The sequence below is a fragment of the Gossypium hirsutum genome, chromosome A12, assembly GCF_007990345.1.
Source record: "Gossypium hirsutum isolate 1008001.06 chromosome A12, Gossypium_hirsutum_v2.1, whole genome shotgun sequence".
NCBI classification, from domain to species: Eukaryota; Viridiplantae; Streptophyta; class Magnoliopsida; order Malvales; family Malvaceae; genus Gossypium; species Gossypium hirsutum.
Genome location: NC_053435.1, coordinates 11924379 through 11937738, shown reverse-complemented (window position 1 = coordinate 11937738; position 13360 = coordinate 11924379). Strand labels below are relative to the sequence as shown.

The following is a 13360-nucleotide window of genomic DNA, read 5'->3' as shown; positions in this document are numbered from 1 at the left end:
TAAAATCAATAAAAAGGGAAAAAAGGCAAAAATCAACCATTCTTCTCCTTCTTGTTGCAAAAATTCCAAGGGACACCATAGCTAGGGTTTCTTCACTTTTCAAGCTCAATAGTAAGTGACTCCTAGCCCGGTTTTTAATGTTCTTTGTATTTTTGAGATCCTCGTAACATGCTCTCTCTATTTCTACCCATATTTCAAGCTAGGGTTTATGTTCAAAAATTTACCCATGTATGAGATGTTTGTGTTTTGATGATTTATTGAGGAATATGAGAGTTTAAAGGATAGTAAAAAACTTTTACTAAGTAGTTTTTCATAGTAATGGCTTACGGGACCATTTTGTAAAGGTTGTGAAAATGGGTAGAAAAATGTGAAATGAAAGAAAATGTGGGCTGCTTTAGGCAAAAAAAATTTTGACTAGGCTTGAGTAACTTAAAAATTACATGCACTTCATTGTTCGAGCTTTAAGACTAAATTGTAAATATTGTGAAAGGTTAGGGGCAAAATGGTCATTTTGCCCTGGGGTGAGTTTTAGGCCTAAAATGAATAATTTGATGTATTAATAATCTAATTTTAATGATATAGACCCCGAGGAACCAATTTTGAAGGTCGATCGTGGAAAAAAAAGGTTTCAAAATAACCGAGACACGAAACCGAAGCAATTACCAGGTAAGTTCGTATAACCCGAAGTAAACTTCTAATATACTTAAACATGCATGTTCTTGAATGTATGAAAATTTAGATATACATTGCATGATAATTCATGAAATGTGCTTGTGTAAAAGAAAGATGATAAATGTCCCGGTTGAATGGAAAAAGGAAATCTGATGGATAAATTATGGCTTACATGACATGAGATCCTGCATGTGTTGCAGGAAAGCATTTAGCCTAAATGGGTAATTCGATAATCTCAAAATGGAAAAGATCTAGCCCGGACGGGTGTTCCTTGAGTGATTGAGTCTCCCAAAGAATATGGTGCGTTAAGGATTTAGCCCGGATGGGTAATCCAATTAAGGACTGAATTTAGCCTAGACTGGCAATTTAGATCTGAACTTATGAGAGCATTTTCGTTAAAAAGGGATTTAGCCTGGACTAGTAATCCTGACAATACTCTATGAGTTAATACTACGGGGGATTTAGCCTAGACTGGTAATCCCGCCGTAAGATATAAGGTTCATGGGAGTACGTACCCGAGATGATCACTTGTATGACTTGACGGTAAATGACTATCCATCGAGATTTTTCGAGAAATTCAACGGAATTAACACGCTGAAATAAAGAATGGGAATATTGAATTGATGAGCTCATCTAAGACTAATGTCATGATGTATTGTTTTGAGACTAACTTGATGATTGAGTGCATGTGATAGGGAAACTATTTCATGCTTGTTGGAATTATTGCCTAAATATGGTTGTATGCTAATTAATCGGTAAGTTTACTTTCTTGTTATCCGGACTTACTAAGCATATAAATGCTTACCCCCTTTTCTTTTCCCTGTTTTACAGAGCTCGTGGACTCGTGAAGTTTGGAAGCCAGTTGGAGAATCAACACACTATCGACTTGTTCTACTTTGGTATATAGATACTTTTATTTTATTTAATGGCATGTATAGGATTTTTGGTTATTCTGTTATAAATGTCATTTGGCTAGCCAATGTAAGGGCCTAAATGGTATACTTATTCTTTTATATAAGGCCATGAGATATGGCTCGTATTGATGTAGGTAGTAAACCTACTAATGATGCATATTTATGTTTAAATGTTTCATGAGATATGATGATGAAGTTTATCATGAATGGATGCTTGAAAATGGGACTTAATAATTTGAGAGTAGACATAGCATACAATGGTATATGGTTAAAACATGGCCTAAGTATAAAATGCACTATGTTAACCCCTAATGCGAAAAGGATAATTTAGCATGCACTAAACCGATGAGATGAGATTAGCATGCAATGAGTTATGTCAAGGTTGTCTAAGAGTATAATTAGGCCATGTTACATATCATTGAAATCTCTAAGTGTGTAAGAATGATAGAGGGTGACCAAAGGCTTGGAAAATAGCCCTGAAATGGTCCACACAGGTAGACACACAGGCATGTGTCTAGGCCGTGTGTAACACACGGGCAACCCGCATGGCCGTGTTGCTTGACCGTGTGTCGCCTACACCTAAAATTTTAGGTCAGTTCGCATGGTAGTAAACACATGGGCAAAGACACGGTCGTATGTCTCAATCGTGTGGAGGCCACAGCCTAGCACACGGGTGTGTGCCTTGGCCGTGTGCCTTAAAATGAATGATGACGTTATAAATAGAATGTCCGGGTTTTGGACAAAGGTGAGGACACGAGAGTATCTAGGCCGTGTGAGGGAAATAGGCCAGGGACACGGGCGTCTGCTTAGCCGTGTGGAAATCCCTGTAGGTTCAAAATGAAAAATAAATCTGAATAATTCAGCACGGGTGGGACACACGGACGTGTCCCTAAGCACACAGGCGTGTGCTTTCCCTCCACATGGGCATGTAAGGCATAACTCTAGTAATTTTTCTAGAATTTTCTATAGTTCTCGATTTACTCTCGGATCACTTTTAATGTATGTTTTGGGCCTCGTATGCTTATAATAGGGACACTATGATGTTGTTTGATTGGTTGTAAATTAGAATGAAATTTTATAACCCGTTTTTTCAAAAATGTCCGAGTATATGTCTGGTAACGCCTCATATCTTGTCTCAGTCTCGGGTACGGGTAATGAGTGTTACATTTAGTGGTATCAGACCTACGGTTTAGTCGATTCTTGGACTAATGTAGCATGTATTGAGTATATCTATACATGTCATTATACAAGTTATGATTGTGTGACATCTTCTAACCATTTCTAATTGTATTTGAATATAGTAAAGGTCTTCCAATCAAGCCCAAGATGAGTCCGAGTGAGTCGAGAGCCATGCTCCAACTTCCGTACAACGAGCTGTTTCTAGTAGTAGCAGAAGGCCTATGTCTGAAGGCCGAGAAGAGGCAAGAGTAGCCTTCTTCGAGATGATGGATGAATGGTTTGGGGATTATTTGAGAAACGGCCCCAATATACCACGACATCCTCCACCCCTCTGCTTGGCCTGAGAGAGAAGTGCCACAGGGTATGGCACCCGCGAGAATTGGTAAAGCCGTAGTGGACAAACTTAGAAAATATGGGGCTGAAGAGTTTAGAGCTAAGGTTGACGATGATGCTGAAGGAGCTGAGTTCTGGCTCGAGAATACTGTGCGAATGCTGGATGAATTGTCATATACACCTGAGGAATGCTTGAAGTGTGTTGTATCTCTTTTGAAAGATACAACATATCATTGGTGGAATACAGTATCCTCAGTTGTACCAAAGGAAGACATTACGTGGGAGTTCTTCCAAGCTGAGTTTAAAAAGAAATACATCAATCAAAGGTTTTTGGATCCGAAGCGGAAGGAGTTCCTGGAACTCAAACAAGGAAATAAGACTGTGTCAGAGTACGAAAAGGAATTCGTGAGGTTAATTCAGTATGCAATGGAGTGGGTCCGATCAGAGACAGAAATGTGTAAGCGCCTTGAGGAAGGCTTGAATGAGGAAATTAAATTACTGATTGGGATCCTTGAGATAGAGAATTTACCACATTAGCCGATTGGTCTAAGAAGGCCGAAGAACTAAACAATGGAAGAAAGCAAGCTAAGAGAGAAGCTCGAGTTTCAAGTAAGAGGTCTAGCGGTAGAGCACACTTCTTCCCCACAAAGAAATTGAGAAGTCATCAAGAACCCTCAACTTCATCAGTGGGATATTCAGGTAGAGCAAGGGCTCCAAGCAACATAACCCTAAGTCTTCTTCCTTTATGGTAACTAGTGTGGGAAGCATAGAGGATCAAAAGCCAAAGTATAAAAGCTGCAACAAATTCCACTTCAGAGAGTGCCGAATGAAGAGTGGTGCATGTTTCAGATGTGGGCCTCTTGACCATTCTTTTAGAGACTGCCCGGAGCGAGCAAATAAAGAGGTTGAATTAGCTCCACAGCCAAATGCTTCTATTTTTTGAGGTAAACCTCCGAGACATCCCGGAAGTGCAAGTGGCAATCAAACTATTGCCAAGAACGCTACTGCAAAATCAGAGGCTTGAGCCCCGGTAAGAACTTATGCAATACACGCTCGAGAGGAAGCCTTAGCTCCCGATGTCATCACGGGTACATTTTCTATTTATAATACTCATGTCATTGTCTTAATTGATCCAGGCTCAACCCATTCTTATATTTGCATAAAATTGGTGTCTAACATGGATATGTTTGTAGAGCCTATGGAATTTGTGATTAAGGTGTCAAACCCTCTAGGCAAGTCAGTCCTAGTTGATAAAGTCTGTAAGAATCGTCCCTTGACGATTCAAAGTCATTGTTTTTTGGCTAATCTTATGTTATTGCCATTCGATGAGTTTGATGTAATACTTGGCATGGATTGGTTAGTTGTGCATGATGTGATTGTAAATTGTGGTAGCAAGTATATTGAATTGAAATGTTCAGATGTTGAGATTCTCCGGATTGATTCAAGCAAGTTGGATACTCCACCAGTTGTGATTACCTCAATGATGGCTCAAAGGTATATGAGAAAGGGATATGAAGCCTACCTTGCTAAAGAATCTAAGTTGAAATTGGAATCTGTACCGATAGTATGCGAGTATCCGGATGTGTTTCCAGAAGAGCTACCTGGATTGCTTGCCATTAGAGAAGTAGATTTTGGTATTGAACTGGTGTTTGGGATAGCTCCTATTTCTATTGCTCCGTATAGGATGGTACCAACCGAGTTGAAAGAGTTAAAAGTAAAGTTGCAAGAACTGATAGATAAAGGTTTTACAAAGCCGATTTTTTCACCTTAGGGTGCTCCAGTACTATTTGTAAAGAAGAAAGATGGTTCTATGAGGTTATGTATAGACTATCGGTAACTCAACAAGGTAACTATCAAGAATAAGTATCCGTTGCCGAGGATTGATGATCTGTTTGATCAATTGAGGGGAGCCACTGTGTTTTCTAAGATAGACCTAAGATCTGGCTACTACCAGTTGGGAGTTAAAGGGTCAGACGTGCCTAAGATCGTTTTTAAGACGAGGTATGGTCATTTCGAGTTCCTGGTCATGTCTTTTGGTCTAACGAATGCCTCAGCTGCATTTATGGACTTAATGAATCGTGTTTTTTGACCATACTTAGACAAGTTTGTCGTTGTGTTTATTGACGATATCCTAATTTATTCCAAGGACGAGACTGAGCATGCGGAAAATTTGAGAACGATTATACAGGCCTTACGGGACAAACAATTGTATGCTAAAATTAGCAAGAGTGAGTTTTGGCTCCGAGAAGTTGGGTTCCTCGGTCACATTGTGTCGGGTGATGGCATCTGAATTGATGCAAATAAGATATTTGCTATTGTTGAGTGGAAGCCGCCAAAGAACGTAACCGAGGTTAGAAGCTTTTTGGGCTTAGCCGGTTACTATCGACGCTTTGTAAAAGGATTTTCGATGATTGCTGCAAAAAGATGTTAAGTTTGAATGGTCAGAGAACTGTCAGCAGAATTTTGAGAAATTGAAGACGCTGCTAACCGAAGCTCCAGTTTTAGTACAATTCGAGCCGGGAAAGGAATTCGTGGTCTTTAGTGATGCATCCTTAGATAGACTGGGTTGCGTGCTTATGCAAGAGGGAAAAGTAATAGCATATGCTTCGAGACAACTAAAGTCGCATGAGAAAAATTATCCAACACACGACTTGGAGCTAGCTGCCATTGTATTTGCCTTGAAGATTTGGAGACACTATTTGTATGGTGAAACTTGTAACAGTCTGGTTTTGACCCTAGTCGAAATAGTGGTTTTGGGACCATAAATTCGAGTCTAAAAAATATTTTAATATTATTTTCTGTGTCTGTGATGGTGAATTTATGTCTGTGAAATTTCTGTGATTTAATTTGTTTGTTTCTATGCTTAATTATGAAAAAGGATTAAATCGCGTAAAGTGTAAAAGTTGTCTGTTGTTTGTTAAAAGTGCCTATTTGTTTTGGCTCATTAAAGGTAATGTCCTTATGATGAAATAAATCCAATTATATGATAGTGGAATACATGGTTTGGCATAATGGTTAATATGGTTATTTTTAAAGGGTGGTTAGGTAAATGGTTTGTTAATGTATATTATAATAAAACCAAAGCATAAAATATTTCCATTATGCTTCATCTTTGCCGAAAATTAGAAGAAAAAGGAAGCCATTGAAGCTTCAAGGTATTCGACCATTGCATGAGTGAATAGGTTAGTCATTTTGTTTAGTTTTTTATGATTTTTACGTTTCTGTGATCGTTGCTTTGTGTTCTTCAAAACCCATGTCTGAATTTCTATTTCTGTTAAAGATTTCATGAAATTCCATTGTTGATATCATGAGTTTTGTGATGTTTTTGGATGAATTATAAAGGCTTGGTAGATGATTTATAAGTTTTGTCTTTGAATTTTGATAAAATAGAGCTATTTGGGCTAATTTGCGAAAATGAGGTTTTGAAGGACTAAATTGTGAATTAAATATGTTATTTGGTCTGGTATGGAAGCCATGTATATTCGTCCAACCTATAGTCTTGGTGAATTTTGCATATTTGTGATTTTATGAAAAAAGGATTAAATTGTCAAAGTGTGAAAATGTAAGGGCTAAAATGAAAAGTGCGCTAAATATGTGTTCATGGATTATTTTGAGTGAAATGAATGATTGAATGGTTGAATTTGAATTGTATTATATCAAGAATAAAGAAAATCGGACTTAGATCGAGGGAAGTCCAAAATAGTTGAATAGTCGACTCGTTCCGTCCGAAATCCGTACGAGGTAAGTCAAATTACAATTACGTGTTAAACTGATTAAATTCTGCATATACAAACTTTAATTTGTATTGGATAGCCTTGAGAGCCTGATGAATACATTTTGAGTAAATTCTGTTAATATGTTGGTATCCAAAAAGCTCTGTATGCTTCTAAAGGAACTTTGACATCTATCTGAGATATCGTGTAAGACCGTGTCTGGGACACAGGCCTCGATTGATATTTACATATAAGACCATGTCTATGACATCAGTATCGTATCTGATTTTGTGTAAGACCCTATCTGGGACAGAGGCATTGATATTGAATTACATGTAAGACCACGTCAGGGACGTCGACATTGTACTTGTTTCTGAGTATCGGTATCGTATCTGAACTGTTTGATGATAGAGTACTAAATATGAGAATGATTATATGAAATGTATAACCTACACAGGTACGTTTGTATTGTATTATATTTCTGAATATAAAAGACTTTGTCTTTGTGAAATATGTATGAAATTTGGAAATGAGGCACGACATATAAGCAAACAAAGGAGCATGGTTAAGTTTATGAATTATTCTATGAAATAGTTATGAATCTTTATGGTTGAATTGTACTTATAAGCTTTAATAGTTAGACCAATTGTATTTGGCTTACTAAGCTCCTTGTAGCTTACTCTGTGTGATTTCTGTCTGTTTTACAGTTATCATAGCTACTAAAGGCTCGGGGATAGTCGAGGATCGTCACCACACTATCAAACTCATTTTGGTACTTTTGAATGTGTAAATTTTAAAGTATGGCATGTATAGGCTAGAATGTCTAAGTATGTAAGTTTTGAATTGTATATATGTTAAGCAATGAGAGTTGGCTAACAAATAATAAGTTTGTGCATAGTTTTGGTGTATGTTTGTAATGTGCTATGTTTTAATGTGATTTGGCCATTTTGAACATAGAATTGGTTGAAAATTTTGGTATGATTGATGTATATTATTGCTTGTAGGATTGAACCCAAAAAGGGGTGGAAAAATTGGCTTAAACCAAGCCTGCATTATGCCACACGGTCAGGGGACACGGGCGTGTCATATGGCCGTGGGCTTAAGTCAGTATCTAGCTAAGTACCACACGGCCATGGCACATGGCCGTGTCTGTTGGCAGTGTGAAAAAGTCAGTATAGGACCTCTTTTTGGCACGGTTGGATCTCATGGGCATGTCTGGTGCCCGTGTGTATCACACGGCTTAGTCCCACGGTGACTTTAACAGTTTTGAAAGATTTGGTTAAGTTCTGAAAATTCTGAATGTGTTCAGTTTAACCCAGACCTTTCTTAAATGTATGTTTTAGGTTTCGTAGACCTTCTTAATGGATGAATTGTTGATGAATACCTAAGTATCATTGTTATATAATATTTGTGATTCTATATTGTTCTGAAATGTTCTGTCCATCCGGTGATGCTCCTTACCTATTCTGGCAATGGTTAGGGATAGGGGTGTTACAAAACTTGTCGTATATTCACAGATCACAAAAGTTTGAAATATTTAATGACTCAAAAAAATTGAATTTGAGTCAACAGAGATGGTTAGAGCTGATAAAAGATTATGAACTAATCATTGACTACCACCCGGGGAACGCGAATGTGGTTGCAGATGCACTAAGCAGAAAGTCCTTGTTTGCCTTGAGAGCCTTGAACACGCAGTTAGCCTTATTAGATGATGGTTCAGTTTTGGCAGAGTTAAGAGCCAGACCAACGTTTCTACAAGAAATTTGCAATGCTCAGATCAATGATAGTGACTTACAAGCCAAGAGAGCTTAATGTGAGTCCGGCACCGAATCAAATTTTCGGATTGGTCTCGACAGTTGCTTAATGTTCAGAGATAGGATCTGTGTACAAAGAGACAACGAGCTTATTCGAAAAATTTTGCAAGAGGCGCATGATAGTCATTTATCTATTCATCCGGGAAGTACCAAGATGTACAATGATTTGAAAAAAAATGTACTGGTGGAATGACATGAAAAGAAAATCTCCGAATTTGTATCAAAATGCTTGATATGTCAGCAAGTCAAGGCTGAACACCAAGTACCTTCAGGTTTGTTACAGCCTGTGATGGTTCCCGAATGGAAATGGGACAGGATTACTATCGATTTCGTGATGGGATTGCCATTGACACTAAAGAAGAAAGATGTCATTTGGGTTATAGTTGATAGGCTAACGAAGTCGGATCATTTTATTCCTGTATGGATGGATTTCTCTCTTGATAGATTGGTCGACTTGTATATATCTGAGATTGTGAGATTACACGGGGTGCCGTTATCGATTATTTCGGATAGGGACCTGAGGTTCACTTCGAGATTTTAGAAGAAGCTGCAAGAAGCCTTGGGTACAAAGTTGAGTTTTAGCACGACTTTTCACCCGTAAACTGATGGTCCGTCTGAGCGGACGATTCAGATTCTTGAGGACATGTTACGGTGTTACGTCCTTGAATTTCATGGAAGTTGGAAAAAATACTTACCTTTGGTAGAATTTGCCTACAACGATAGTTTCCAGAGGAGTCTGAAAATGGCACCGTATAAGGCATTGTATGGCCGAAAGTGCCAGACACCTTTTTACTGGACAGAATTCAAAGAGCGCCAGATTCATGGAGTTGATTTGATTAAGGAAACTGAAGAAAAGGTTAAAGTGATACGTGATTGTTTGAAAGCGTTATCGGATAGACAAAAGTCATATGCTGACTTGAAAAAGAAAAAAATTAAATTTCAAGTTGGAGACAAAGTGTTCTTGAAAGTATCTCAATGGAAAAAGGTCTTGAGATTTGGTTGAAAAGGCAAATTGGGTCCAAGGTTTATTGGACCTTATGAGATTACTGAGAAAGTTGAAATTAGACCGGACATGACTTATGGTGAAGAACTAGTCAAAATATTAGCTCAAGAAGTTTAACAATTAAGGAACAAGAATATAGCCTTGGTAAAAGTCCTATGGCATCGACACGAGGTAGAAGAGGCCACATGGGAACCTGAAGGAACCACTAGAAGTCAATATCCGAACCTATTTACTGGTAAGACTTTCGAGGACAAAAGTCTCTGAGAGGGGAGAAATGTAACATCCCGAATTAGGACTTAGTTAGAATAGTGGTTTCAGGACCACAAATCTAATGTTACAATAATTATTTTATGATCATTATGAGGTCTAGGATATGAAAATAAGCATGTGTTAAAGTTTCATGATGAAATTTTATGTGTAAGGTGTCCAATTAGAAATTAGGGACCAAATTGAATAAATTGTAAAACTTAGATTCTAGAAGCAATTTTCATGAAACTGTTTTAGATTATTAATTAGAAGGTCTTAAAGAGTAATTTTCTCAATTTCTAAGTTTTTGGACAAAAATGGGCATGCATGGAAAATTTTGAAAGTTTAGTAAGGAAGGGCGTTTTGGTCATTTGGTTATAAAATCAATAAAAAGGGAAAAAGAAGGAAAAAAAATAAGCTATTCTTCTCCCTCTTGCTGCCGAAATTCCAAGGGATACCATAGCTAGTGTTTCTTCACTTTTCAAGCTCAATAGTAAGTGACTCCTAGCCCCGTTTTTAATGTTCTTTGTATTTTTGAAATCCTCATAACATGCTCTCTCTATTTCTACCCATATTTCAAGCTAGGGTTCATGTTCAAAAATTTACCCATGCATGAGATGTTTGTGTTTTGATGATTTATGGAGGAATATGAGAGTTTAAAGGATAGTAAACAACTTTTACTAAGTAGTTTTTCATGGAAATAGCTTAAGGGACCATTTTGTAGAAGTTGTGAAAATGGGTAGAAAAATGTGAAATGAAAGAAAATGTAGGCTGCTTTAGGCAAGAAAAATATTTGACTAGGCTTGGGTAACTTGGAAATAAATTTGGAAATGTTTCTTTTCATTCCCAACCACTAGTATATTTTCTTCAGGTCGTTGTACATTTTTACACTACTCGGGTGGATGGACAAACAACCACTATGTGCCTCTCATAGAATCTTCTGTATAAGCTCATTATTCTTGGGTACACAAACTCTATCTTTGAACATTATACATCCATCGGTATCAATACAAAATTCGGATTCATTTTCCGTCTCACATTGAGCCATCTTAGCTTGCAACTCCTTATCACCTTTTTGAGCTTCACGGATCTCTCGTAAAAATGTCAGCCTAGCTCTCAACTCTGCTAGAACCGAACCATCGTTAGACACAATCAACTAAGTAATCATGGCCCTCAAGGCAAACAATGACTTTCTACTTAAAGCGTCGACGACTACATTCGCCTTTCCCGGGTGATAGTCAATTATCAACTCATAATCCTTTATTAGCTCTAGCCATCTTCGTTGTCGTAGATTCAACTCCTTTTGAGTCATCAAATACTTGAGACTTTTATGATTAGTAAATACTCGGCATTTCTCGCTATACAGATGGTGTCTCCAAATTTTCAACGCGAACACGATGGCGGCCAACTCTAAATCGTGTGTCGAGTAGTTTTTCTTATGAGGCTTCAACTGTCTCGAAGCGTAAGCTTTGACTCTACCTTCTTGCATAAGCACACACCCCAAACCATTCAAGGAGGCGTCACTATATATCACAAATCCCTTGCCTGACTCTGATTACACTAACACTGGTGCTTCAGTCAACAAAGCATTTAATTTCTCGAAACTCTGTTGGCACTTTTCTGTCCATTCGAACTTAACATCTTTTTGTAGCAGCCTTGTCATCTGAGTAGCTATCATGGAGAATCCGTTTACAAATCGTCTATAGTATCCGGCCAAACCCAAAAAGCTTCGAACCTCTAACGCATTCCTCAGTGCTTTCCACTCAACAATAATCAAGATCTTGTTTGGGTCAACTCTAATCCCGTCACTCGACATAATAAGTCCTAAAAATCTGACCTCTTTAAGCCAAAATTCACTCTTGCCAAAATTGGCGTATAATTGCTTATCTCTCAAAGTTTGTAAAATCATCCTTAGATGCTCTGCGTGTTCACCCTCATCACGTGAGTAAATCAATATATCGTCGATAACAACCACTACGAACTTATCTAAATAAAGTCAAAAAATGCGGTTCATCAAATCCATAAACACCGCCGGGGCATTAGTTAAGCCAAAGGGCATAACGAGGAACTCATAATGCCCGTACCTCGTCTGAAATGCAGTCTTCGGTACATCTTACTTTTTGACCCTTAGTTGATAGTATCCAGACCTCAAATCAATCTTGGAAAACATGGTGGCTCCCTTCAACTGATCGAACAAATCATCGATTCTTGCCAAAGGATACTTCTTCTTCACAGTTACCTTGTTGAGTTGTCTATAGTCGATACATAACCTCATTGACCCGTCTTTCTTTTTCACAAAAAGTATCGGGGCACCCCACGGTGAATAGCTCGGTCTCGTAAAGCCCTTATCTGTTAACTCTTGCAACTGTACCTTCAACTCTGTCAATTCCATCGAAGCCATCCTATACGGAGTGATCGAGGTAGGTGCTGTACCAGGGACCAACTCGATACCAAATTCAACTTTCTTAATTGGAGGTAATCCGGGAAAATCTTCCGAAAACACATCTATAAACTCACAAACCACTGGTACAGATTCAATCTTCAACTTAGACACTTGAGTATTCAGCACAAAAGTGAGATAATCCTCATATCCTTTCCTCAAATACTTCTTAGCAGGAAAAGATGATATTATCACGGGCAAGTTATCCGATTCATCTGGCCCAACCTAAACAATATTCCCGTCTTCACATTTAAACTCAATAACTTTTCCCCCACAATCCACTACAACACCATGAGAAGTTAACCAATCCATCCCAAGGATCATATTAAATTCATTAAACGGAAATAACATCAAGTTAGCTGGAAAACAATGACCTCTAATTGTCAAAGGACAATTTCTACACACTTGGTCCACTAGAACATGTCTGCCTAAGGAGTTGGACACTTTTTTCACAATTCAGTGGACTCTACTAGCATGTTTATACGGGATATCAATTCCATGCAAATATAAGAGTGGGTAGACCCTGGGTCAATTAAAGCAACAACAGACATATCATAGATAGAAAAGGTATCCGTGATAACGTCGGGAGACTTTGTCTCTTCACGAGCACGAATAGTGTTAGTCCTTGTAGGCGCTCTGTTGTTGAACCTCACTGTAACATCTCTTGGCGTACCTCTGCTGGTAGCCCTGCTTCCAAGATTCTTTTGTGGTCTACCCCTCAAAGGAGCACTACTCGCTCTCACATCATGCTTTTTCTCCTTGTCATCTAACTTGGGATAGTCTTGGATGAAGTGGTCCAATGACCCACATTTGAAGCACCCTCTTTCTTTATCTCGGAACTCACCGAAATGGCACCTACCACATTGCAAACATTCTGGTCTATTTGGCCGAGCACTACCAACACTCGCGACGGAAGTGGTCTGGGCCCTAGAAGCCGTGTTCTACTGGTTCTTGTTTCTATTCGAGAACCCCGCCGAAGCATTCGATCCGGTAGTGAATTCCTTCAATTTTTTAGATGAGGACTGATGCGATTTCTCCATCTATCT

The 13360-nt window shown here is 38.4% G+C and overlaps 1 protein-coding gene across 1 annotated transcript; it reads left to right on the top strand.

The window, feature by feature from the left end:
• The first annotated feature begins 3128 nt into the window (after positions 1 to 3128).
• On the top strand, positions 3129 to 5187 carry LOC107920607 (uncharacterized). The gene is made up of 4 exons (XM_041084116.1): positions 3129 to 3508; positions 3619 to 3797; positions 4517 to 4743; positions 5053 to 5187. The coding sequence occupies exons 1-4, from the start codon at positions 3129 to 3131 to the stop codon at positions 5185 to 5187; spliced, it is 921 nt and encodes a 306-aa protein (XP_040940050.1).
• Positions 5188 to 13360: the final 8173 nt, after the last annotated feature.

Bases quoted from the DNA above. Each gene is read 5' to 3' on its own strand.
- LOC107920607 (XM_041084116.1), top strand. From the start codon at position 3,129: ATGGCACCCGCGAGAATTGGTAAAGCCGTAGTGGACAAACTTAGAAAA. The intron at 3,509-3,618 runs GTTAATTCAGTA...TCCTTGAGATAG, and splicing joins TACGAAAAGGAATTCGTGAG to AGAATTTACCACATTAGCCG. The intron at 4,744-5,052 runs GTGTTTGGGATA...GGCTACTACCAG, and splicing joins TAGATTTTGGTATTGAACTG to TTGGGAGTTAAAGGGTCAGA.